This window comes from Halichoeres trimaculatus, unplaced genomic scaffold (assembly GCF_033239565.1).
Source record: "Halichoeres trimaculatus isolate MK-OKI-2021-1 unplaced genomic scaffold, fHalTri1.1 fHalTri1_scaffold_10, whole genome shotgun sequence".
NCBI lineage: Eukaryota > Metazoa > Chordata > Actinopteri > Labriformes > Labridae > Halichoeres > Halichoeres trimaculatus.
This window is the reverse complement of record NW_027437187.1, coordinates 24,149,645-24,176,715: the sequence shown is the minus strand read 5'-3', so window position 1 is coordinate 24,176,715 and position 27,071 is coordinate 24,149,645. Positions and strand designations below refer to the sequence as shown.

Sequence of the window (27,071 nt, the reverse complement as noted above, 5' to 3'; positions counted from 1 at the left end):
GATGCCAATTTAAATTTTTTTTGACATTCCCACAGTGCCTAAACTATCAAATGGTTTCTGAACACAGTATTACTGAACCTGACTGGCCGGCCAACTTACCTGTGAAAAGGCTACAGCTTTTGCAAAATTGAATAAACTAGAATCAGAAATTTTTGAAGACAAAATTTGTATACAATTCTATATTTCATTGACTAGACATAATAAAGTTACTAATAAATATGGCCGTGCTTCATTTCTCAGGTTATACCTCTGACTTGAAGTGGTTCTAATTTTTTTTCTTCTTCAGGAACATAACCGGACAAGTCAGCTATCCTCATCTAAATTACAGCTGACAGCTCATACATCAGCACACATTTTTCAAGAAGTAAACCCCGGCAGCTCTTTATTAATCAACAGATTTTATTTACAGAACATAAAAAGTATGCAGGTGGACTGTTTTATAACATTCCGAGAACAGGAAAACCTTCCCTCCCAGATTGAAATAATGAATGAATTTTACAACAGTGAATTGAATACAGACGTTTCAGTCAAAAACCAATTACAACAGGTGAGTCAAAGCCTTCATTGAACATTTGGAGTTTTTCCCTCAGCATCCCAGCATCTCCTACCATGCAGATAGGTCTCTCAGACTCCAGCCCATCTTACAGCTCAAATGAAACTACTGCTTTTTGAAGTAAATGCCATGGGAGGAAGTAAATCAGAAAGCAGAGAAGTTAGTATGGCGACAGCACGAAAAATACACATATAAAAGACTCGATATGGTGATAAAACGTATGTGCTAAAACTAAACGAAAAAAAGGTCCTCAATGTTCACCCTCCACTAAACTCTCTTCCACGCCATCAACAAGCCTACAAATTACACTGAGTGGATGAACAAGTTAATGTGACAGTGGCAGGCTCAGTTTGGTTTTCAGTTGTATAATTTATACTTAATGCAGCCCAATGTGATTTTAAGAGTAAGTAGGCTTTATGTTGTTTCTGCATCCATCCTGGCCATCTACACAGAGCAAATAATGGTCCGCCTCCTGGTTAAGTGTCTATGTACTGTGGGCTAGTAGGAGTTAGCTACCTTAATAAACAAACAGCGACACAAGAAAAGAAAGTTAAAAAGAAAAGTATTTTGAGTATACAATATTGACCACATGTAGCCAACGCCCCACCCTATTGTACTGTTTCAAAATCCACATTTCCACCAGTAGCGTGGACACAGGACACACACCCTTAGACTCCAACCCCCCCTTAACGTGCTTGTTAAAGTAGCAGTTTGCAAAAGCCTCCAAAAACCAATGGATAAAGAAAGCCAGGTGAGAAGATCTAAAAAACTTCTGCCCATGCATTTCAACAGTAGTGAGTTAGGACGACAACAAGTCATTTCATTACTAGTGTGCATTTAAATCACCAATTGTCAGCAGTTGTTTTTTTTCCTTTACAATATATTCATGTTTATTTCATAATATATATGTATTTATATATTTAAGACTGTGTCCTTTAAATGCAAATGAAGTCAGAAGAGGTCTTGGCAGAACATGAGGAGTTGTTTTCACACTTCACTTCCACTTGTTTCTCCACCTTTTGGGCTGTTCTACACTTCATTTTTGTTTCCAGCATACATCCTGGTCCATGACCTGGCTGTGGATTAAACAAAAAAAGAACAGAATATGAATACAGTGCAATGAAAAGCTGTCAGGATATGGCAGGTAACCAGTGCTGAGGCTTAAGCAAATGAAATTTATGCACCACCCAACTCATTACAAAGCCAAAGGGTGAATAAACTTGAGATGAATTTCCTCAACTTTGGTTAAATATTTTCAAGAAACTAAGTCGTCCAAGCCTTTGCATGTGATTCTTCTGAGCTTGCATTTGGAAGAATTTTTTTCAGATCTCCATCCAAAAAGCAAACAAATTTAGAGGTTTTCACAAGGGCTGCATGATGTTGAAAAATTTAACAATGTCTGATATCTTTACTTTCTGTTCAGTTTATGGAAAACAGTAAAACATGGGGATCCATCTTTCACTCAGAAAAAAATCGGACAACTTGTGAAACATTTATGTCCACACAGTGGACTGCTCCCTCTGAGGTTGGAAGTTCATGTTTACATCTATCAACAACCTCTCTCCCTTCTGCCAGCAATATTAAAAAATTAAAATCCACCCAGATTGACAAAAAGAGGGAATTTCAATCAGTATGACAATGATCATGTTCTCATAAAAGTGATGAAAATCAGCTTAAAAAAGTATTTCTCTAAAGCCAAATCACACTCCAAGAAGTGCTTTTACCTGTTTCTATGGCTTGAACTTCATCAGCCTTCCATTGCTCTGCCACATCGTTTGCTAGTGGATCATCTGGGTTGGGAGCACTTAGTAATGCCTGGATTGACAGCAGCACTGTACGAATCTGCAGAGCTGGCGACCATTTATCTGAAAAGATAAGAATAAAAGATTAATAAGACCAAAATAGTTTAGGGAAGAAGAGACGATGAACAGAAGAGCGGAATACTAAATAAAGCAGTTGCTCCAGCAGTGAGGAGTCAGTGAAGAAGTTCTATGAAAAACAGGGGCTCTTGATATTTTAAGTAAGATGAAACTAACACATTTCTCACTTCACTCTCAGTCCAACAACACAGGGCACATTGTACACTGAATCACATGACAGAGGTACGAAGAGTAAAGGCCTACCTTTCAAAATGTCTAGACATATCCGCCCCAACTTGTCTACATTGGGATGATATATTTTGGTCATGAAGCGTACTTTAGGAGCTGCCATGGGATATTCCTCTGGTAGAAAGAGTTCAAGTTTAAATGTGCCCCCCTCAAAAGGTGAGTCCTGAGGTCCGGCAATGACCACATGAAAGTAGCGAGCGTTGCTTTCATCTGGCTCAGCCTTGATGCCTGGGACAGGCTCCTGCAGCAAACGCTGGGTTTCCTGTAAAAAAGAAAAGAGAAAAAAAAGGAAAAAGAGCAAGGTTTAATTTTCAATAACCACTGTATCACCATCCCAAGCGAATAAGTGTGTTTCAATCTACACAACAAGAGGTATCTCCCAGAATTGGGATGCATGCTGTTGAAGCAACCCTCTGTGGTAGAAAAATACATGTGCTACAAAAATTTACAAGCTAGGAAGAAATTGGGAAAAACAAGTTATACTCGGAAAGGGGACACAGCCTCAGGTCAACCAGAACAGAACAACAAGAGCAACCAGACTGCATTCCTGCAGACGTTTTTTATCATTGCTGTCACTACTAAATGACACCTGCCCAGAAAGAGCTTTCACTAGGTGAAATACCATTACGTTTATTTATTCACTGACTGCAGACACAGCTTCAATCCCTTAGAGCTCAATGCAGGGCAACACAACAGAACACATGCAAATGAAGAAAACAGACAGTGCATATAAAGTTTAAAACATGCTGCAAATAGAAGAACAACAATTGACACTAAAAATAAACCGCGTTTAAAGCCGGTTTGCTGCCATGGGTTGTGACTCATTGAATTTCTAAAACCATATCCATGTGAGATCCATTTACTCAAAACAGACTTTTTCCCCAACTGGTTCTTCATTTGTATATGCATGGTCTGTTATGCAATACTTCCTGATATGTTTACACATTCTGGTGAACAAGTTTATCAGATTGCAGGTTTGTAACCTTATTGTGTGAGATCTGCTATCCACAGGTTTTTCATAACATCTTTGGGCTGCATTCCTCCCAGCGGCCTTATGACTAATTTGTATGACTTTGTCTAGTGGTTTTAGCCACTGATCCTGCATGTTCTTCCAAGTGTGGCCTGGCAAATCTTGGCGAATTAGTTTGATTTGTGACCTGTAAAATGTTGATCCTCCTCATGTCCATCTATGGGGACAGTCTTCATATGCATTTTCTGAAAGAGGGGGTCTTATGCTTTCCAGTATTTTAAACATGGACATAAAGTAATGTTGCATGTCCATACTAAACGTGGAGATTTTCAAACTGCTTAAAATTAATATATTGTAGAAATCTTTGAATCTGTCTTTAAACTGCTCAAAACATTCTGTTCTAAAAATAGCACGAGATCTTAATGAGATGTTCACAGGACTCAAGTAATGATGTGGTCATGGCATAAGGATCTGGTGCATGACACCTTGAAAGAGCAGGTCTTGAATCATGAAGGTCTACCCATAGCTCTGCCCCTGACAGACCTACAGATTGGCCAATCAAAGGGAAGGGGGTTCTTAAAGCAGGGAATCCTTTCAGAGACAGAAACAAAGACAACGCAGGTCAGACAGAGGCACCGCATTAGGTATTTTTTTAGGTACCAACCGAATTACATCAAAAGTAGCCGATACTGATTTAGGTAAAATCAAAAGATGCCATGTTTTGGTACCTAAACGCATCCTTGTGACTGTGAGAGAGTGGAAGAGTAGGCAATTTTCCATGCTGGACATGAACACAGCATTTCAAGGTTACATATTGAAGAATATATTTGTTTAATTGTAAAAAATATATACTTTATTATTGAACAAATTGATATTTTTTTACCACATAAACACAAAAAAGTACCGAAAACTGGTAATGTTGAGTACCTGTACCGATTGCCAGGTACCGGGCATCAGTACCGTATTGTTTCAAATGTGAATGGTACCCATCCCTAGGTTGGAATAAGGGTTTCTCATAAGAGTAAAATTTATTTTTTTAAAGCAGTGAATTATGTGAAGCTTCCACAGTGGTACCAAAGGGACAGTAAGAAAACTTTAAAAAGACACAATACCTCCTCTTTAACTACACTATACTGAGCTAGTAGGATCTAAGTAGGAGACACTGCAATGTTATGTACTACATTATTACAGCTACAGGTAAGTTTGATTTATGGTTATCTTCATAATTCTGGTATTAAAGTGAACTGAACAGAATGAAATAAAAGCTGGGCCATTCAACAATCCCATTTACTTTTATGTGATATGCACAGATCACACTTATTACCTAGCTGGAATGTAGAAACACCCAGTTTGACGGCAGATTTTTGCTTGTACACCAAGTAAATCCCAAAAGAAACATCCACTGAAGCAAAACTTAAGATTTTTTCAGCCAAAGAGGGGAAAGTTTAGCTGGAGTCTAATCATTCAAAGATGAGGGAAAAAACAGCAACTATAACAACTTTGATGGCAGCTCACTTAACAGCTTTAAAACCAAACACTCTGGTGGTCCTGAAAACTAGATAACATTATTATCAATAAGGGTGGGAGAAAAAAGTCGATGCATTGAAGTATCTACGATTGACAATTTTAAATCGTGATTTTGTCCACGATTTTAAGTTTCCTTCATTTTATTTTTGTTTAAAAGCTGGGTTGGAAGAAAAGTGGAGATGTCAGAGCCCCTGAATAAATTTTTAAAAAGTGACTCACATGTGATGTACATTTTTGGGGAAAGTATCCTGATATAGTCTGTAGACATCATCATCCTCCTTCAACTTTTTCACATGGTCTTCACAGAGGAAACCACAAGTTTTATTCCCATTAGCCTTTGCAGTACCTCTCTCATCCAACAGTGACAGAAATGAAGCCTTCAGAAACACGCCTTGCTGTGCAGGAGCAGCAAGTATCCGACATCTGTTGTGGTGTGCATGTGCTGCTAATGACTAACTGAATAAAACAAAGGAACCACGTGAGCTACCTTTTGTTTTTGTTTGGTCTTACGACACCCACTACATTTATGATGATCAAATTCTAAAACATTTTTTGCACACCTATCTAAGATAACTTGCATCTTTAATATCAGCGCAACGGACTATATGTGACAATCAAATAACACTTGGTGGAATCAGCAGCACTTGTTTTGAAGGCTCTTTTCCTGAATGCAGCTGGGAGTGGGATTCCTGAAATGTTTCAGATAACCCACAGACAAAACCATGCAGTGAAAACACAGACGGGATGGGGGCTCCCAGTCCCAGTCACACGCTCAGAGGGCTCAAGGGCTTGGACCAATAAGTACTGTTCCCATATTTCCCACCTTTTCCCACCATCGCTGGTCTGTGGTTCATCCACCTGTATCACCTTCTTCTGGATGTTCAGTGTTCATGTGATGATCGCTGATATTCTGCTACTTTTGCCCTCTGCTCATGTCAGATGATAATTTATCAGCAAATATATAAATAAAGTTTACATTGGGGATGGGGGTATTTTCTCTTTGAAATAAATTTACACTGGTTATTTTTTCAAAGTTATTAAACTTACAAATTTTTCTCATTTAAGGACACAGTTTACTTGACTGACAGGCAGGCAGGGATACTGTAGCTGTCTGCAGAGAGGCTAAAGACCCATCTCTTTGCCTCACCCAAACTCAAAAGAACCTGGGCTGAATTCAGCATTACCATCGCAATATGACCATGAACACCTGAGACAACAAAGGGAAAAGTAAGATAAATGCATGCAAGTGAGGGCTCAGGAACGTGAAGACGCAGAGAAAGTTAAAGGTTGCCAAAGCCAAATAAAACCACAGCAGGGCACAATTACATATACCCCTGCAAGTCTCACACCAACATGTACAGCAAAAGCCATAGATGACAAGATCTCACAGGGATGCAAAAAAATCTCTGACTCCAAAACAAACTACTTGTTGGTTTATTAACTATGTTCACAATAATTTCAACACATCTAACAGCACTAATGCATATACTTAAGATTATTGACGAGGTACTGCTGTAGTGTCAGAATGCACTTTACATATGGGCTGATATTGCCTACAAAGTGCATGTAAAAACTAATGCAAATGGTTAATGCACAGAAATGTGATATTTTTACACACAAAGGTGGAGTGCAGCAAATAGCTGCACTTCACCTTTATGACAGTGGCATAAGATCATATCTAAAACCTGATGTCACTCCTCAATCATTAACAGAGCATATGCACTGTCAGACCTTCCTCTCCTGATTACCTACAGAGCATGTGTCAGGCACTGCAGGTTATTAGGATAAGATCGTGACATTACTTTACCATGTGTTGACAATATCGAAAGAGGGTTGTACAAATGGTTAGTGAACATGCTGGTGCTGCAAAATCAGGTTTCAGCAATGAAACACTGCAACCAAATAAAATAACTAATCATTAACAAATCCTGGCAGAATTAGGGAGTTGTACTTTAAAGATGAAATTACTTTTAGTCACTATGAAACTGGATAAATGAAATGTGTCGACTGCCCTGGACTTCCATGGAAAATAGTAACTGAAACAGAAACTGCTAATCCTTAGCTTCTTAATAAATCTGTAATATGACCCTGACACAGAGGAGTGTGAGTCCCTCTACAAAAAGGGTGAAGAATGACAGTGAGAGACAACTTTTGCTTGAGCTGGAAACAAACTTTGGAGCTTAATCAAATACAATAATATTGGTCATCATATTAAGCGTGCCTGACTGATATTGGTCTTTAGGTTTTCTAAATAAAGATTGGTATTTGAGGCATGCAAAGGAAATTATAAAACAGTTAATCTTATTAAACAAGACAGGGGATGTAACTCTTTAAACTTCTCTTATAGGTTAAGCAAAGCCTCTTTGACTAGATGCTAAAATCGCTTGCTAATGCTGTCCTACAGGGCTGTGAGGTCAACAACAGAGGCGGTATCAAACATTTTTCCATACTGAAGTTACATTGTAAGGTTCAGACCACATTTCTTGACAATTTAATGTTTTACCGTTTAATCTAGTAACTAAACGAAATGTTTAGCGCAAGTAAATACCTGCAACAACGTACAGCTACGTAGTGTAATTAAAACACTCATTTTGAATTCGGTTAAGGCTTGCTTTAACGGACCGCTAAATGCGGACAGAATCGGGCTAACGGGCTAGCGTTAGCTTCATGGAAACAAAGCTAACAGTCTAGCCGGTGTTGTGCCGAGAATTGCATTCACCTCGCGGGAACGCGCACTGCTTGAAGTAAATCGGTCTAGGTTTAACACCACTTCTCATTTGTGGGACCAGACAGTATACAGAATTTGTACAAGGTGCGAGTTTTACACTGCTTTTTAGCCGTTATGTCCCTAGGTACTACCCAGTCAGCGCAGTAACGTTCAATCAATCTATCAAAGTTCAGCGTTTTCCGCATCGAATAAGACATCACGTTTCAGTCAAAGATTTGGGCTGACAAAGCGTTTATTTCTTAAGTCTATTTAGCGTAACCGACACAAAGCAGTATAAAATGTACTTTTGGTTTGTCATCGTCGCTTTTCAGTCTCAGAAATTATAATTGCATTTGTTAAACCTTTAAATACCATGAATAGATTCACGTTCCCGCGTGGTGCATGCCATTCCAGGCAGGTATGCTTTTCACTTCAAAACACCGGTGTTAGCGTCGCTAGCTTGGTTAGCCAGCCCTTCAGTCATCACCAAAACCTCACCAGGAGCAACTTAAGACATCTACACTGTGTGCGGTTACATTGTGAAAACGGTGATCTCTGCAGATGTTACAGTTATTCACCGCTTTTACGAAGCATCGATGTATTTTTCTATCCACCGTGGCTCGGTCTATCAGTGCACTGTAATGAAACGGAAGTTACTTTATCAAAGCTACATGCTAGCGTTAGCTAGCGCACAAAACTGTTGACCGGGCGGACCAGAGACACAATCCCTGCTGTAATCGAGCAAGTGAAGCTATAACCATGAAAGGGCGCTTACATATGCTGCTGTTCAAAGTGTTAAACCCTTACCTTTACGATCCTGCGGGGCAGTCCTGCCATCTTGTCTTAAATGCGGGATTTGGGCTCTCAGTGCCTCCTCTCTACCGTTGGCATTGACAGCAAACACACGTCTTCCGGGTTGTTTGCGTCATGAGAGTAGCTGGGTGGACAGGAATGTGGCTAATACGCCTAAAGACAAACACTGTTCTTCCAGTTTGTCTGGTAATAGCAAAACATTTAGCAATATCTGTCATTATGCAATATGAGAACACCTACATTTATGGCTTTATGTGAAAGTCCATATTTGGATGTAAATCCATGGAAGAAGGCCTATCTCAATGGATTTCACATTTTAGCAGCAATAGGGATATTTCTTTCAAATCAGCCACACGTTTCCATCAGAACTACTGAAGAGCATTCAATGAACTTTAATTTTTCGAATGTAATTCTAATGACATGATGATTGTGGTACTTTCATGAGCGGCATTTGGGAATTGAGAGCTTTTAGTGTGTGTGTGTGTGTGTGTGTGTGTGTGTGTGTGTGTGTGTGTGTGTGTGTGTGTGTGTGTGTGTGTGTGTGTGTTAATGGGGATAAGAGGGGTGTTTTGTTTGTTATGGGAAAAAAGGAAAAAGTTTTGTACTGTACAATATAGCTTCACAATATTGTTGTCTGTACAATGTGTTATATTAAATAGAATAGAATATTCTTTATCGATCCCCCGTGGGACAATTTTTTTGTCACAGCAGCTTACAAAGTGCAAAAATTCAATAATGAAAATAAATGATAATGGAACACAAGATTGGAAATCTAAAGAAAAATAGGAAAGTAGAAAATATTTCTATAGATATCTCTATCCATTAAAACCTGTATCAAGACACTTTGATTTTTCTTTTCTTTTTTCTTTTTTAAAACTTTATTTATTTATTTATTTATTTATTTTTTGGAGGGGGGGGTAAACACTCTTTTTCCAAGACTATTTCTTTTAAACATAAATAGTATAAGGGCACAAAGTTACACGTTGCATTTGAATGTGACAGTGACAGCTAGTAAGTTTAAACTCAAAGTGAAGTTGTGAATTATAGTCACTGATGTGCAAACTCTTTAATGATGTATTGAATTTAGCATTGCACAGTGTTAAATTGCAATGCCATTCGCCATTTCTAGGATCGGTTGACTTCTTGATTTAAAAATAAAGAAAATTGACTGAACAGGTGGACTGATTACATAGCGGTTTGTTATAGCTGCTTTTCCTCTGATTTCTCTTTTTTCCTCTCACCAGGCTAAACAGAGGCTGTTAAAGATTGGACAGCATTGGTGCTCCTCCTCCTGACATCTGCATGGTCAAAAGCACAGTCCCTTTGGGTGTCAGGCATGTAACGTAGACATCAGCGGTGCAACAAACTGAGAGTAGCTCACAAAGAAGTCCAGCATGCACTTTCTATCCAGACATAGCTCGACAGGTGAGTGTCTATTTTTCTGTCACTGAGTTTAGATGTGAACAAGAAGCCAGTAGTATTTAGAAACTGAACGAAGAGGTGCCTGGCCAATCTGTTTTTATCAGATTTTGCAGGAGTATATTTTATTTGCCTTCAAGCAATATTAAGATTGATTAGTTAATGATAATTATGAGCAATTCTCCGATCCATCTTAGCCTTCCCTAGTTAGTTTGGTTTCTTTCTAAATTTGAAAACCTGGATACGGTACTGGTACTGACCATCATCTGAATGTTGCAAAATGCCAAGAAGTCAATCAATTCTTATTTGAAAAGTTTAGAAAGTGAAGTCCAGCCTAACACTGAGATGCTGCGATCATGATAAAACTTTCTTTCTCTGCTCTAATTTCTTGACACTAATCTCGGCCTCTTCACCACAGTTATGGTCTTTCAGTTTTTATCATTAGAGTTGTGTAAATCTTTATATTACAGGCAGCAGGGAAGCAGCCAGGTGTAAAATCTGTGCCTTTAATCACTAGTAGGTTTCTGCTCATTAAGTAAAGAATGTTTTAAGTTCTTTCAACCTCTTGGATTTGAAATGCATTCCTGTGCGTTTTTTAAAATGATCATGAAAATGGTTGAAATGTTATCCCCAACTCTGAAAATAAATTACTATGATCTGTCCTGAATTGTCACAACTCAAAAGTTATGTTAAAACATGTGTTGTGGAGGTGTCTGTTGGCATTCTGCTCTGCATCACCTCACCAACCCTCCAAAATTTTCCATTGTTCAACACACACAAGAGCAGATGAACCAGCTGCTAATCTCACCTCCTCTCTCAGTGCACATAGAGAACAGACAATATCAGCCACATTAGAGTGCTTGATTTGAGTGGAAAGATCGCTCTCGACAGGCCTTGGCCAGACTTCCTTATTTTATAAACAGGATTTATTGGATGAGCCTCAGGTTGGCAGTAGATTAGACTGAAAACAAGTGGACTTAACCTTATCATGCCTCACAGGAAAAGAGTTCTGGGTAGTCCAAATTAGGCAGTTGTATGTAATCTTTTTTTTTTTTTTTTTTTGAAAATTTTTTGTGTCCCCTTAACCAAATAAAGATAACAAAAACAGCATTATATATATATATATATATATATATATATATATATATATATATATATATATATATATATATATATATAAACAACGAACATAGTCCTGAACATAACTTCACCTCTTTTTTGACTTATTAATTGTAGAAACTTTGAAAAAAGCAAATTTAATCCCTCTAATCACTTTTTGTGACATTTACTGCTAGATATAGAACAATAGATTGGGATTTGAATTAGTGCTGTCAGGCGATTAAAAAAAAAAATCTAATTAATAACAGGATTTGTAATCAATTTATCTAATTAATCGCATTTTAATCTCATATCTGCTTAAGGTCCCGAAATAAAGAATTTGAACTCCAGGACATTAAAATGACATTAAAATACATTTAAAAAACATGTAAAAAATAAGGTGGGAATGTATACAACACATTTTTAGGTACCCTGAGGCATAAGGAACACATGAAAAAAGTTTTATGGTTCTATCTTTACAAAATCCAACATTCCTGCACCTAAGATAAGCTGATTTGATTTTTAAGACGGTTTTTGCTTCTGTCACATTTTTACTCAATGTGGACTCATTTTTTACTGCAATATGAACTTCTTTTATGAGGTCAGGAGAACCAGGGCTAAAGGCTAAAAACTGTGAGGAACCTTGTACAAAACACTTTTTTCAAGTCTTGGATCAAAGAAAAGTGAAGTATTTTCTGTTTTACATGCTCTGAACACACAAACTGTTGCTCATTGGTGCAGAGCAGCCCCAAGCTGAAACATGACACCAGGAAGATGGAAGCAAATTTTCAAAGAATTCTTTAGATTTAAATACAGGATATATATCGATAATTCAAGGCTTGTTTAATGCAGTAAAGAGTGTAGAATTATCTGTTCTTTACAGAATTGAGCTAGAGCAAACGGTTGATTTTCTGCAGATTTTCAAAAAGGACGTGTGAATAAACGCGATGTGGACGGCAGTCACAACTCACTCTCGCTTCCCTCCCTCCGGCTTCTTGCTGACGTCAAGTGTGGTACATTCAGGGACCGTCGGAAATTTGAAAATCTGAGAGAACACCTCTTTTTCCAAGTAGGACACACGGTTTGTAAATGCCAGACAAAAATAAGTGCATCTTTGAACGCCCCATGGGTTTGGGATCAAGATTAATCTGCGTTAATTTTTATAACACGTTAATTTGCGGTGTAATTAATTAATCTAATTAACGCGTTAAAATGACAGCCCTAATTTGAATCCTTTCAGAAAAATGGGTGATTTTAACTTATACTACTTACATTGTCAAACTGCCACATCAGATTATGTTTTTCCCCCCTAAGTACCCCAAACCTAATATGATTTACAAACATTTTGCAGAGGGAGTTTTATGGTGTCTTGCAAAGGATAATTTTTTTTCATGGAACAATCAGTGTTTTGTTGTTCACTGATGCAGGTTTCACAAACCATTGTACCTGCTGGCAACTTCCACCAAGTTTTCTGTGAGCCAGCTGAAGTGGTTCTTTGACTTCACTGTGGTGCAATGTTCATAAGTTTTGTCCGCATGTTTTTGGGTCTCATACTGCCACCTGCCAACACTAAATAGGTATACTCTGGTGTTTTGGTTAAACGTATGACCAAAGTAACTGGCAACTTTCTGTATCCATGGCAAAAAGCAGCCTGTGAAATATGAGGCCAATGCAGAGGCATTAGTGTTAATAACTGCAGTTCGAGGGTCTAGCAGGTCTAGGTTTTGCACATCATAAGGCTAGATCCTGAGTGGGGTGTCTGGCTTTGAAGCAGACACCCACAGTTATGGAAAGTTTAGTGATTTATGTGTTTGTTTGTTTGTTTGTTTGGTTTCTTGCCGTTGGTTCTTCTCTATTCTGGTAGTCCTGCAGCAGGGGCCTGCATTCGTCAACAGAGCTGTTTTATATAGTTTTAATCTTGAAATGGGAATTAAAATGTATCAGATTCAACTATTAAAAAAAGTTTACAAAGTGAAAATTTTATTTGATGTATTAGTTGGTTTTCTAGTTTGACCCTTGTTTTATCTGATATAATGGAGAAGGTGAGCTTCAAGGCCTCTGCTGCAGCCAGGCACAAGAGGGAGCTCTCAAAGTTCTGGCTTCACTCAGGGTATCTTATGTGTCATTCATGTTTTTTTTTTTTGCACAAGCAGACTCGTGATCCATGTCTGGATTATGTGAATGATGTATTTTATTTGATGTCTTTTAGCTCAGTGGAGCACATGCTGTTACCTGGCATGTGTATTCATCCTGATCTCCTTTGGACCAGTTTCCCCCATTCACACCCCTCCGGTGACAGCAGGTTTCCGCTCTGCTTTCTCTGCCACACGGACCAGCAGTATGGTGGGAGGCAAGCAGAAGGCCGTCACTTTTAACAGGCTCACAGTCAACATCGGTGGTGATTTCAATCCAGACACAGGCCACTTTCGCTGTCGCATCCCTGGGGCTTATTACTTTTCCTTCTCTGTGGGGAAATTCCCAAAGAAGATGCTTTCTGTGATTCTTGTGAAAAATGGAGAGGAAGTGCAGGCTATAGCATACGATGACTATCGCAAGAAGGGACGGAAAGTTCAGAGCCAGAGCATCATGATCAGTTTGAAGGAATTGGACACAGTGTGGCTGCTTTTACAGCAGAGTCCACAGTATGCTTTGTACAGCAATGCTGGCCCTTACATCACCTTCTCAGGCTACCTTGTCTACCCAGATGTCTCCCCAAGCTACATCAGCAACCACCTGTCCCCACCCGGGCTGTCCTTCCCAAACTGCCCCCCTCAAGCTGACACGGGGCCCAAAGGTCAAAGTTCAGATCAGCCACAGTCTGCCTTCTCTGTGGCACGGACGTCGACACTCATGGGTCAGAGCAGCCGGCATCAAGACAAGCCACCTCTCAGCTTTGATGTGGAATATGTCAACATTGGAGGACATTTCAACAAAACCTCAGGCTTGTTCACCTGCCACTTTCCAGGTGCGTACTTTTTTGCATTCACTGTCGGAAAACACCCCCGCAAGGCTGTTTCTGTGAAGCTGATGACTGGGAAGGGTGAGGTACAGGCCATGGTGTTTGATGAGGACACATCGAAGAGACGGGAGATGCAGAGTCAGAGCATACTGTTGTCTCTCCGCAGAGGCGACAGCGTGTGGTTGTACAGCCAGCAGGATGAGCGCTATGCCGTTTACAGCAACCAGGGCAGGTACACCACCTTCTCTGGGTTCTTGGTTTATCCTGAGGCAGAGATAGTCACGTCCCCCACTCCCCAGGACAGAACTCACTTGTAAAAATGTCTGTAGGTTATCTTAGTAATGAAAGAGAGAGATCTGTAACACTTCTTCTTTCTGTCTCTTTGATAAAAATAGTTATCATCAAATCGTAAGTAGTATGGGAAACATCCGTTGCCTAAGTATTCCACAAGATGGTGCTAGGAGACAATCTGGACTTTAACAGACTTAAACCAGGCTGTTTTTGTCCTTTCAGTGCAACTAGACACAATGCACCACAAACAAATAAATGATCAAGTAATAAATGCAGGCTTTGGTTCACAGTATACTTATTCATATTCAGAGTAAGAAATGAATACATACAACCTCTAAGTACCAGTACATGTAAAGATGATGATGTAAATGATGTATAGTTGATTAACCTTCTCTTTTTGTAAAAAAATAAGATGTAGAAATGCAGCATTGTCATGTCAGAGGTAATAGTCCTGTTTTAAAGATACATGTTTTGGATGAATTTGTCTTTATCTATATAATAAATATATGTATGCATTCTATTGGTTTAAAATGTTCTGTTTCTTCTTTTGTTTCCTTCAACAATTCAACACAACACAAGAGCAAAGTTGGCTGCTTAAAGATTATAAGAGCTCTTCTGCAAACTCTACAGCAACTGAATGTTTATATCTTTGTTTTATGTAAATAAAAAAATAATGATTTAAGGATGATGACAGATTATTTAAAGCATCTGATTAGTAGTGATACAAATGATTGAAAGGGACTGGACTACTCACTGAATAAGAGACAAAGAAAGAAAGAAAGAAAGAAAGAAAGAAAGAAAGAAAGAAAGAAAGAAAGAAAGAAAGAAAGAAAGAAAGAAAGAAAGAAATGTGAGTGTGGAAAAGAGAGAAAAGAAAGAAGGAAATACAAATGGATGATAAAAAGAAAATGACAAATTAAAAAAAAAGATTAGTGAAGGGGAAAAAGAAATAAAGAATAAAATCATAAAGGAATAAAGAGAAAATTGTAAGAAAGAGAGAAACAATAAGAAGAGACAAAGAAAGCTAAATGGAACATAGAAACAAAAAAAGGAAGAAGGTGAGGGGAACAAATGTTTGCAGAGCTCCTTGTGAAATTTATTTTTGTTATTAGTCATTTCTGCAGCGTCTGTTTGGAATGTTTTTACTATTTTTTTATTTTTATTTAATTTTTATTGTTTGAATAATTATCACTTTGATTGGTGTGTTGCTTGGTACATTAACAGAGTTTTAATGCGTGTATTTTCACCTGACTTGTTGATAATTTTAAGCTACTTGTGTTAAAAGTATCATGTACAGGGGGAAAAAAGCCTTTTATTACATTTATTGAGGAAAAAATACACAGTTTTCACATATTTACAGCAGGTTTCTTACGACAACTTTTACAAATAAAATATAAATGAACCCATTTTTAAACTCCAAATAATCTCAACTTTACACTTATCATGAGTGCCAGCTTCTCTTTGAAAAAGTTCCAGTGTTTCGTACTAATCATGCTGGGAATGCAGGATATATCTTTACATGATGAACAAGGTGAAAAGATTTCTCTATGGAGAGATAAGTCTGCAGAATCACTCAGTACATAAAAAGTTCATCAACAGAAAACACAAAGAATAAACTACACTGTTCATTACCTCACTGCAACACTGATGCAGTGAGCATGTGCAGAGATTTAACTGCACATATTCACATCATCCAGTATTAACCTGGACTTTTCTCAATCCATCACTCGTAGCTTTAAATCTTCATGTCGTCTTTATATCTCTGAAATACTCCTTACTGCACATCCCAGATCTCACAGAGCAGAGGGGTAAATTTGTGGTCGTTTGTCCTCCAGGAAGTAAGCATCTCTGCATGGTAGTGATTGAGTGTTCGCAGCTCCGTCAGGCGGCCAAGAAGACGAGCAAAGTACTGCGGTTCCTGCGGGTGCTGCAGGACACACAGCTTCCTCAGCACGTCCAGCATGGTCTCTTGGAGTCTCTCCACAGCCGGCTGATCCTTCACATAAGGCCGATCTGGAAAGAGATGGAGTAACAATGCAGAAGTGGGGCGACCTTAAAATCATTAAAAAATGAATGAAAGAGTAAAAGGTGATGATGGTTGCTCACCTGGTGTCAGGATAGTTATGGTGGTGAGAAGAGCCTGTTCCTCTTGCACCATGTGAAGTTCACCTATGCTTTTGTAAAAGTTAAACATTGGTGTGATGAATTCCTCTGATATGCCTGTAGAAAAAAAATACAAATTTAGTTTTTAAATTAACTCTAGTTTTAAAAATTCCCAACTTGGGAGGAAGGCAGTGCGACAAATCAAATCCTCCCTTGTTGGTCGTCTCATTTTATCTATTTATTTATTTAAAGGGAAGTTATACAATGTATCTTGCCATATAATTTGAAACATTTTCTTTTACACATACTGGCAACAGTTCCTAATTTTGTCACTCTTCAAACTGGCAGAGGGTCTCTGTCTGCTCGGACGGATCATCATGCATTCAAAATGCCAGAGGGGCTCAGAGGGAGAGAAGGGGACAATAGCACTCTTGATGTTTGGATAAGAAACAATGGCCCCTTCAGACAGCTTTGCTCCCTTATTCTCACAGTCTGGCCTTTGGTGCGAATATCTCAACCATTCACACCTGAGCTGCATCGAGGGACTGCTGCTGTCTGTCTAACTGTCTAGCCTAGTTGACACAATGACAACTGGCATTAATATAAATGACTTTAAAACCAGCAGGCAGTAAACTATAATGACATGGGACGTATGTTTAATAGAACCTAAAGTAACAGTCAATTTGAGAAAAACCCTATCATTAAACAACATTTATGTTTATGGGCTTCATGAAAATAGTCCAGAAGAGACCTGAGTTTGTCTTAAACACGCCCTCATACCAGTTTGTAAGCCTACAGTAAAACTGTACCCACTGTGGGTTTGAGTGTAGGTGTAACAGACACCTAGCACAGATCAAGAGGTCAACACACATCTCCCTGCTGCATCACACAGATCAGGCGGATCAATAATTAAAGAAGGATCTGACTGGAGCTGGCTGCAGCCGTAGGTGGAAATACGAACAACCTGATGCTTTATTGCAGCCTGCTTTGACTGGATTCTTTAAGGTCATGAATTTAGCTGATGCTGGAAAAGTGGAGTGGATGGACTGAAAGATCTAAATCCCCAGGGGGTCAGGGTTTAAGGTGAACAGTAACATGTATTGTTTTGGGAAGGCCTTGCGTAAAACCTCTGCCCACTTTGGTTTTCAACAGAAAGCACCTTGCATTTTCACTCATCACTCCAGCTGACTCACCACTCTTGCGTATCCTCTCTTCCAGCACTTCTGTGTGTCCGCTGGGCATCTTCCTGCTGAAGACCTGAGCAGAGCGCAGAAACATGGCCTCCACAGCCGAACCCTTCAGCAAAGCAATCTGATCCTCTCGATCCAGAGAGAGAAATCCTGTCAGAGACAACACACCCAACACTCAGCTGTATTTGCATTAACATCTCAGCATTCATATGGAACGTTGGGATTTTTGTATTCTTGCTTTATTCTGCAACAATACCTGGAATATTTTTTGTAAACTCCACCAGGACTTGGACTTGACTTGTTGCCATTTCAGTCAACAGGAGGAAGTTTTCCTCTGCGCTGTACTGGTCTTGTAGCTGGAAGTGAAACAAGAAGAGTAAAAACATAATAAGAATAATTTTAACAGACATGAACTTTTTTTTTTTTTTTTTTTTTTAGATTTAGCACCCTTCTTTGGTAATTTATTCATCTTTATGGCACCAGAAGTGTAAAAGCTTTAGTGGGCAATATGTAGTCTGAAACAGACTGAAATTAGTACTGCTGCTTTGTTAGACCATCAGTACAGGGGATGGCTACTTCATCACCATCATCTTACATGACTTAAACTCATAAAGCAGGATCGATGTCAAAGATGAGGAGAGTAGTAATAATAATCCTGTTCAATCTTAACTTCCGGGCCTCCACACATGTGTGTCAGTGTCTATGTCTGCCTTGAACCCTCTCCTCTGCCTGTATGTTGATGTTTTGGTTGTGTCGGGACGATTCTGGACAGAGAGCTACAGGGTTACATCAGCCAATCAGAGCGTGCCCAGTGCGCAAGTGAGTTTACATGTTGATTAGCCAGTGGAAGAAGCTATCCCGAGTAGCTACGGTAGTGGACGTAACACAGAGCAAGAAAATCACAACACACCAAAGTGAAACGAAACACCAGAGAGATGAAACTTTTTACTAAAAGAAGGTAAAGCATGGCTCAACTTTTACTCGCTCAGCACTTACAGAGCAGCTCGGTCAAAAAGCCACAACACTTTGTCAAATGTGTCAAATAACGCAGTGATTAGCTTGTACTAACATGCCTAGTCTGGTGCACCGTTCTTGAGTCTCTCCCATGTACAAACCATATGCTACAGGTGGTTGCTAGGCTAGTGACTGTGTTCACAACGTCATGGCTGGAAGCTGTGGGTGTGTGCTGCTGCTGGCACTGAGCCAAGGTGGAGGAACCAAGTTTGAATGTTGTGTTTACCAGCAAGCAATGAAAATTCCTGCAGACCCTACCTTAAAAAAAACAACCTGAACATGGAAAAGACAAAATGGGAGAACCAAAAATAGGCCCCTCTTTGTCAACACACCTCAAAACTCAAGACAACAAAAAGTTCTACACAGGACCTTAAAATAGTTTTAACAGGTTTGAAGTGATGCTGAAGTTAGCATACCAGTTTTTTGGCCACATCTTGAGGAATTTGATGTCTGTTGTAAGCTTCAACGATGACTTTAATGAGAGACTGCTGCTCTTTGGTGATTTCGACTTTCTCCTTCACACAAGAAGGAAACAAAACAATAATTACAGGATACACAATAATTATAAAATGTGGATAAAGAAAATGAAAATGCAAGGACATGACAGAGGCTACCTTTTGCAGCTTGGTGGTTGAGGTGACCTGTTTGCTGTCTGTGTTGTCAGTCCCCTCTGTCTCGTCTCCAGTGGACGGTCCTGGGGAGGCCTTGGTGTTCTTTCGCAGCCTTTTGGACTTACACTGGATCTCTGTCAGCAGGCCTGTCAGTGGTGATGAAGGCCTCGCTTAGTTTGTTAAACACCTCAAAGCTAGCGAGCAAGCGTTAACTTTCATCTCTGATGTAGTAAGATTTCTACTGCAATGTTCAACTCAATTAAAAGCTGATAAAATGGATACATAAAAAATATTTTAAAATGACAACTAAGTAATTCTTCTGCCAATGTAAATACAGTATTATTACTGTAGATTAAATTATGGTAATACTACAGTGGAGACTTTTACAGCAGATTATTGTAAAAATAACAGCAACCCTTTTACTGTGCACTGCAATGAAGTGCTTCAAAAACAGTAAAGTGTCTTCCAACAGGAAGATACTGGAAACAGGGGTGACCGCATAAAACATCAAAAATAGAAATCCTCTTCTTGAGTAAAATTGGTGTCTAAATTTTCACAAGATTATCTGTGAAGTCTCATTTGCTGAGTTCTTGTTGCACTGGTAGGTAAAGTCATGAATCCCTTCTGCTGGCCTGCAATATTCATCACAAATTTGTTGCACTATTTATGAGCAACACGAGTCCAATCCATCCTGCTGCTCTTTTCACCTGACAGCGCTTAATAGACTCAGAAAACTAGTAATCCTCTAAAGACCACACAAGTCTTCGTAAGGCTCTGATTTCACACTGAGGTCTGCTACTTCCAAACAAGAAATACATTCCTATGTGGCATGGTGTGATCATTTTTAGATCAGCTCATTGTGAAGTCGTTTACAGACAGCAGACACATTAAAGGTGTTGTTTTTCCTAAACGGAGCTTAAAGACTCTGATGACCTGCTTCTATTCCTGTAAGAGTAACAAAAGCGTCACATTTCTATTGTGTGACATGTGACACTCAACCCCTCAGTAAAATTTAACAGCCGTGTCAGAATGGAAAATGAGGGCTCCCCACGACAGCCTCTGAAAGCCTCTCCAGGGAAAACACACAGAGCAGTATTTGCATGAGGACAGTGCAACTCAATATGAAACCAGCACCAGTGTAGAAGTGTTGAGTAGAAACAACTTTGTTGGTGAACATTGATTTGACGTCTTGTCTGCATTAAAATTTAGAGACACTCACATTCAGCCAGCATGCCCATCTCCTTGCACTTTCTGAGACGACACTCCTGGCATTTTCTGCGCATATACATGTCCATCTCGCAGTTTCCACCACTCTTACATTTGTACACTGCATTTTTTGTTATGCTTCGTCTGAAGAAACCTGGAAGACAAAACAAGACATTATCACTACCAGGTGCAGATGGTGTTACATCCTCTGTCATCTACTGGGACACACTGTGATCAATTGCTGTATGTATTCCAAGAGCATGCGTTTTCAAGGCCTCTCAATCATTTTTATTTAATGACGTGTTGGCAGTATAATATTAAGCTTGTATATATCATATTTCACCTTGGAAGTAACCCTTTTGGTGAACAGCGGTCACTGCAGTGGACACTTATTTAAAAGTCATTGCCTCTAAAATATAAGGGCCTCTATGGTGGAGCTGCATATCAGCCTCTTGAGTGCTCTCTGCTGCTCCACTCTTTTGAAGTGGTCAGTGGCTGTAACTGCAAGTAATTTTTTTTCTGACTGAAATATGACTGCTAGAAAGTCACACTTGTGGACCTCTACTAGCTAGGCGCCGCCCTGTTGGCTATGGCTGTTTTTTGCAGCAGCTCTCTCTTCTTTGTCCGTTTCTTGTAATTTTTTTGTCTATTTTTCGTAATCTTTGTATTTGGAGTGGATCATTACTTTGTATGACTTATTTGTTGGTCATGGACACCAAACTTCTTGTGGCTTCAGCGATATTTTTACTGCTTTTTCTCCTGAGTTTGTCTGGAGATCCTACATGTAACCATGGCTGCATTGTTTACATGTGAACTCGTTAGAAGCCTGTAGCATGTCAATGCTAACTGGTGCAAGGCCTGATGTCTTCCCACAAGGTGAGGAGAAGGAGGTGAAGACGATGTGCTGGTTCTCAGGTGTGAGCTAAGAAGTGACGACACGGATCTGTCCTTCCATCCATTGTTATTGGGAACATATGATCAATCTACAATAATATACAAGCAATATGAGCTAGCCGTGCTAACCAGAAGAAATACCAGAGGGCAGAGTAGCATCATGCTATTCACAGACATGGCTAACGGAGCTAACATCTGACACCAACGCTACATTAGAAGAGCTTCACCTGCTGTGAGCAGACAGGATCTAGGAGACAGAGATGGAGCATGACTGAAGAAGCTCAGTCCTGGACCCTGTGGAGGTGGAGGCTGGCTGAACTGGAGAATGATGGACAAGCTGTCATCATCTATTTTCTTATGCACCTTTTTGGACTTTCTTTACACTTTCTTACTTTTGTTGTCTTGATTGCTGCTGTGACTTCAATTTCATTGTACTTGTTACAATGACAATAAGGTTCTATTCTATTCTATTCTATTCTATTCTATTCTATTCTATTCTAGAGGAATAAAAACACTCATGGAAAAAAACCCTGACCGGTGCTTGCAAAATTTCTACAGTAGAGGATGAAAATAGCCCACATGTTTGTGAGCATCCGTCATTTACACTTTCAGTTTATAGTAAGTGAGAAACTGCTCAATGCCTTACTATGTTCACCAATAAGTTGCTGACTGTGAGCTTGCCACTTCCTACTCGGCAAGAAGACTTCAAGAAGCTGTAACTTTCTTTTTCCTAAAATAAAACTGATGCAAGTGTGTCAGAGTCTGATTTGTAGGAAGGAAAAATTGCTCCACAGAGTTCTTGTAAACAGTGGAGGACGGCGAAAAATTATTTCATACAACACTTAACATAAACAAATCAGCCATGTTATCCATCATTATAATGAAAGTATTAATTATGAACAGCAGCTTCTTTAACACAGAATAAATGAACAGGATAAATGACGAAGGGGGATTAGGCACATTGTTCTTATAATGTCAGAGAGAGAAGCCTGTGAGGGATCATGTCTGGATCGTGGTGTGTGGGCCAGGAGAGTGACAGAGCAACACACACATGCAGAATAACTGTGGAGCAGTTATTAGACATTCTGACAGAGGACATTAAGCAGAATGACATGCATTAGCGTAACTGAGTTCAGGTTGCCTCCTGCATTGTGCAGCAGAAAACTGAGAGGGAACCTAATCTGGCAGCAGCAGCAGGTAGACCTGAGCCTATTCTCAGTCGAACGGCAGGACAGGCTAGCCGCTGCACTCCTGGCATTGTCCAGCTCGCAGTGTGGAATTACACTCATACTCATTCAGCCTGTGGTTTGGCAGGAATCACAGCATGCTCATCATGGTATAAAAACCTGAAGGGAGCTTCTGAGGGCCTTAGGGTGGACATGGAAGGATTTGTGAGATACAGCTATGAAGTTATGCCTGGTTTTACTACAAGGTTTCATTGGCAGTGGGGATAAATTAGGTGCATCAAACAGTTCTGGTCCCAATTTTACAATCCTTGCAAATTGGTCCTCCATGAAAACGTGTCCTTCCCTACTCTCTGGGGCAAGCCAAAGCACAAGCTTGTGTATTATTAACAATTAATTTTCAAAAAAGTTGTTTGACGCTTCAAACTTCAGCAGTCTCCATTTGTGTCTGAATTGAGCTGTAACCTCTGGCCACCAAGCTCCAGAAGACAGAGCCACAAGAAGATTACCTTGCCCAAAGAAGTCTGGACCAAGAGGCAGCATCTGGTTTTGAAAATGATGCCTATGTGGAAGTGCTAACGTTGCAGTTCACCTACAGACAATTAAGAGAGACCACCTGACATGATGAGCATGTTTTTGAACTGCAGGAAGAAGCCAGAGTGAACTCTCAAATGCATGAAGAGGACATGCAAACTCCACACAGAGAGGCACCTGTCTAGCAGAGAAATGTGTTCAACAACCTTCTTGTTGTCAGGCAACAGCACTAACCACGGCACTGTCGTTAAGTTACACTTTGGGCAGAACTTGAACTGGTCCAAATTTACTTTACAAAAGTGTAGAAGATGTATGCAATAGAGTTGTGTTGCCCCAGTACATCGTCTCTCACCTTTACATCCCTCACAGGTGAGAGCGTTATAGTGGTAACCAGAGGCCTTGTCTCCACACACCACGCACAGTTCCTCCCCTTTGACTCGTCCTGCCTGCGACATGTGCCGGGTCCTCTTGCACAAAGCAGGCACCACAGCGGTTGTCTCCTCCATCTCAGCATCATAGCTAGCCTCGAGGGGTCCTTTCCTTAGTTCATATATCCCTGTCTGTGAGTACCACTCATCTCCATTGTAGTTAGGGTAGTAGTTCTGACTGGAGTAGTACGTTGTGGAGGACATGGCTGGCTCCATGGATGGATACTGCATGCTGGGATAGCTGGTGAAGGGTAAGATGTCCGAATCCTGTAGCAGAGGACTGTTTTGATCTGACAGAATATCTGGGAGAAAAAAGACAAAGAGGATCATAAACTGTTCGGAAAGAGCAGAGAAGTTCAGAATCAAAATACACTCATTCTTCTGTTTGGCTGTCTGGTTATTGCTGATCTAGAGTTAAAAACATTTATCAGGAAATGCTTGGTAGCATAAAGAGTGAACCATTTTCTTTACAAAGAGGAACACAAAAGCAAAACAAAGAGCTTCAATATGATAAGAAAAAAAAGAAAACCATTGATATCAATGCTGAAGACTCAGGTGATAACTGCATGCAAGAGCATCGCTTTCACATAACCAGTAGCCATTCAACAAAACACAAAAACCAGTCTGTGAAACACAATACCAGTGTGATCATTAAACCTTTTATTCTGATAAGAGAAATGCTTTTAAGTACAGTCTGCAGAAGCTTTTCAGAACAGAAAACTGTCTGTGAAGTAACACACAACACATACTATAAACCCATGAATGATTAACAACTGGCCAGCACTGAGCACACAGTGCCTTTTTACAGTGAGATGTAACTCTACTCCAAACGATCTGTCACTTTGTGTCATACGTGATATTTGAATGAAACGCAGCTGAGGGGAGAGCAGTGTCATTTTAGAAACCATGTGAGGCTACACATATGATCCCTCAGCTGTACGGACACATTATCAGACATTCAGATCCTTCGTTGAAGATACGTGGCGCACAAAATATCACTCTTTCTCAAAAGTATACGTAACACTAACCTCTTGAGGATTTGTTCTGGACCATGGCCATCTCCGTGTGACCCCTCACACAAAGACACTCGACTCTCTGATCCCAACAGAGCAGCTGTAGACCAGGTCTCTAATTGGATTTAACTAACCATTTTCCATTTATGTATGTTAAGCAAAAACGATCCTTAAAGACGTGAGATCAGCAGGTAAGTTCCTGGACCATTATGGCTGCTGCTTGAGAAATCCTCAGAGGAGCAAAGGTTGCCACAGCTACTTATTAACCACACAGTCACATTTCTCAACATCATTACAAGTAGCTGGTAAAAGTGTTAAGTCATTTCCAGGTTTGGTTACCAGCTGACTGCTACTGTGTGTTGTGAAGAACAGCCTGGCAAGGTGTGAATAAAGCTATCTTATGAGTTATGTAGAAACTTATCGTAATTTTTATTCTCTTTGTCCATCACTTGGGCCTCTTTTTAAATGCTTGCTCTATATGTTAAATGGAAAAAATCTTTAGAAATAAAATATCAAAAACATTTTATTGTTAACCACTTTTCTATGTAACACTTTGCTTTATAATTTGTAATTGTTACAGTGTTTTGTTCACTATTGTCTTATCAGAACTTGTGAGATCACACCATTTGTGACATAAACCACTTCATGTAAAGTTTGGGAAAGAGACAAGCTGGCTTGACACATGCTAGTTCACCACTCCTAGAACTGTTAATAGTCTCAACAAACATAAGATTTTAGGCAGAAATTTGTGTTTAAATTAGAGCCATAGACTGTATAATATATGGGCCTCATCTTTGTGATGTCACCAGTTGGCTTCTGAAACAGAGGTTTGTAGTAAATCGTCGGTGGTAGCCATATTTGAAATTGAGGTGGTTTTAAGCCTCAACACTAAGGGCTATAGGGTGCCTGCCTGTCAGGTGATCTGTGTCTCTGATTGGGCAAACTTGAGATCTTAATGTCTTCTACACTGCTGCGTTAGGAAACAGTTTGTGTTGTTAGAGAATTTAGCTTTATAGACAGAAGTCATTTTTCAAACCAGGATGTTGACATGTATATTTCTGCTGTGAAACTCATCTTTTTTTTTTTTTTCTTTTTTTTTTTTTCTTTTTTTTGCATGGTGTGTAAATCTGCATTTCCTTATACATTCAGACCAGAAGTTGATGCTTCATCAGGACCAGGTTGGGTAAAATTAATTTGTTAAGAACTATTTTGAACAACAACTCCCAGGTTGAGAGATGATGCTAACCAAGCTATTATTATTTCTTAACCATACTTCTTCATTTAAAACCTTAAACTATTGGTAAGTCTGTTTATTCACTCTTATCAGTAGAACATTTGGAAGGAACATGCAAATGCAGCTGTGTATGGTTCTTCTACAGGCTACTGAAGCTCCTGTTTTTTCAATAAAAACTTGTTAAATAGCAAATATGCCTTTGCCTCAGGTTTTAATTATCTATTCCACCAAAAAATACCAAACAAAAGCCAATGACTGTTTGGCAGTGGCAGAGAAGATTCCCCATGTCCTTAAGCCACCATTTAAAAGGAAAATAAAAAGGCTCTGAGATTTGTTGCGAAGAAGATTGTTACAACAAATAAACAATCTACCATTCATAAATTGCCCTACTTTTTGTGTTAAATTGAGTTAATCTGATGTCAAATTGTAAGGGTGATGGCTTTATGGCTTTCCTTGAACCCATTTTCTCATGCATCCTTAGCCTCTAAAGTGATTGCAACCTAGCTTGTTTGTGTACTTACAAAGTTGGGATGGGAAAATGTTAGCTAACCTCAAGCTACTCTCCAGAACCATCCTCTTGACTGAATATGGTCACTCCTGGATTTAGAAAACCATCATGGCGTTAGTAAAAATGTTTAACTTGAGCTTTGAGATTGAGTCTACCAACCAATGTGTGACCTCATCGTCAGCAGTTGCTAATGGCGCTCCTACCACACATCTGTGTTGTGATGTAAAATATACCCAGCATACTTAAGTGATCATTGGGCTTAAATCGCAACCAGTTGAGTTTCCATAAGTCTCCTCATGATGCGGTTTTGGCCAATGCAAGCTTACCAAACAGGTGAGAGCTCTCTGGGATGGAGAATTCATCGCTGGGTGGGATTTCCAGCTGTCCCACCACATTGATGTCGGGGCCCACCCACTCATTCATTCAGGAGAGTCGTCAGGCACCACCTCAGAAAGCAAAGGTTGGGGCCTCTGTTTACTTCTGTAACAAGCATAAAGCACTGTTATTAACCATAGTGAATTTTATTCTAACACCCTCACAGATCCACAGGATTAAGACTTGCACCAGGGTCTGATTAAACATCATTCAGAGTTCCTGTGACAACACGTGTGGCAGGTTTTTTCCTCCTGCTGGCGTCAGGAAAGATTCCCTAAAGCAAATCATAGAAACAATGTTTCCCTCAAAGATTTGTAGTCTCAGTCTCATGA

General features: G+C 39.6%; 3 protein-coding genes across 5 annotated transcripts; 1 reads left to right on the top strand and 2 right to left on the bottom strand.

The window, feature by feature from the left end:
• Positions 1-379: 379 nt before the first annotated feature.
• ube2na (ubiquitin-conjugating enzyme E2Na) lies at positions 380-8,807 on the bottom strand. Its single transcript, XM_074677934.1, has 4 exons — positions 8,673-8,807; positions 2,677-2,923; positions 2,278-2,418; positions 380-1,629 (listed from the first exon to the last, which is right to left on the bottom strand). Exons 1-4 carry the CDS (start codon positions 8,700-8,702, stop codon positions 1,583-1,585), a joined length of 465 nt encoding a protein of 154 aa, XP_074534035.1. The 5' UTR covers positions 8,703-8,807; the 3' UTR covers positions 380-1,582.
• On the top strand, positions 7,544-14,944 carry c1qtnf13 (C1q and TNF related 13). Of its 3 annotated transcripts, none has more exons than XM_074677932.1 (3): positions 7,544-7,620; positions 9,923-10,103; positions 13,405-14,944. In XM_074677932.1, the coding sequence occupies exons 2-3, from the start codon at positions 10,073-10,075 to the stop codon at positions 14,469-14,471; spliced, it is 1,098 nt and encodes a 365-aa protein (XP_074534033.1). In that variant the 5' UTR covers positions 7,544-7,620; positions 9,923-10,072; the 3' UTR covers positions 14,472-14,944. The 3 variants fall into 3 exon arrangements, with proteins under 3 accessions (XP_074534033.1, XP_074534032.1, XP_074534034.1); XM_074677931.1 differs by lacking the exon at positions 7,544-7,620 and adding an exon at positions 7,775-7,970; XM_074677933.1 differs by lacking the exon at positions 7,544-7,620 and adding an exon at positions 8,270-8,283.
• Positions 14,945-16,219: 1,275 nt separating this feature from the next.
• Positions 16,220-26,787, bottom strand: nr1h4 (nuclear receptor subfamily 1, group H, member 4). Its single transcript, XM_074677434.1, has 9 exons — positions 26,691-26,787; positions 23,534-23,911; positions 20,583-20,723; positions 19,367-19,509; positions 19,169-19,267; positions 17,995-18,094; positions 17,742-17,888; positions 16,552-16,665; positions 16,220-16,458 (listed from the first exon to the last, which is right to left on the bottom strand). The coding sequence occupies exons 1-9, from the start codon at positions 26,785-26,787 to the stop codon at positions 16,220-16,222; spliced, it is 1,458 nt and encodes a 485-aa protein (XP_074533535.1).
• Positions 26,788-27,071: the final 284 nt, after the last annotated feature.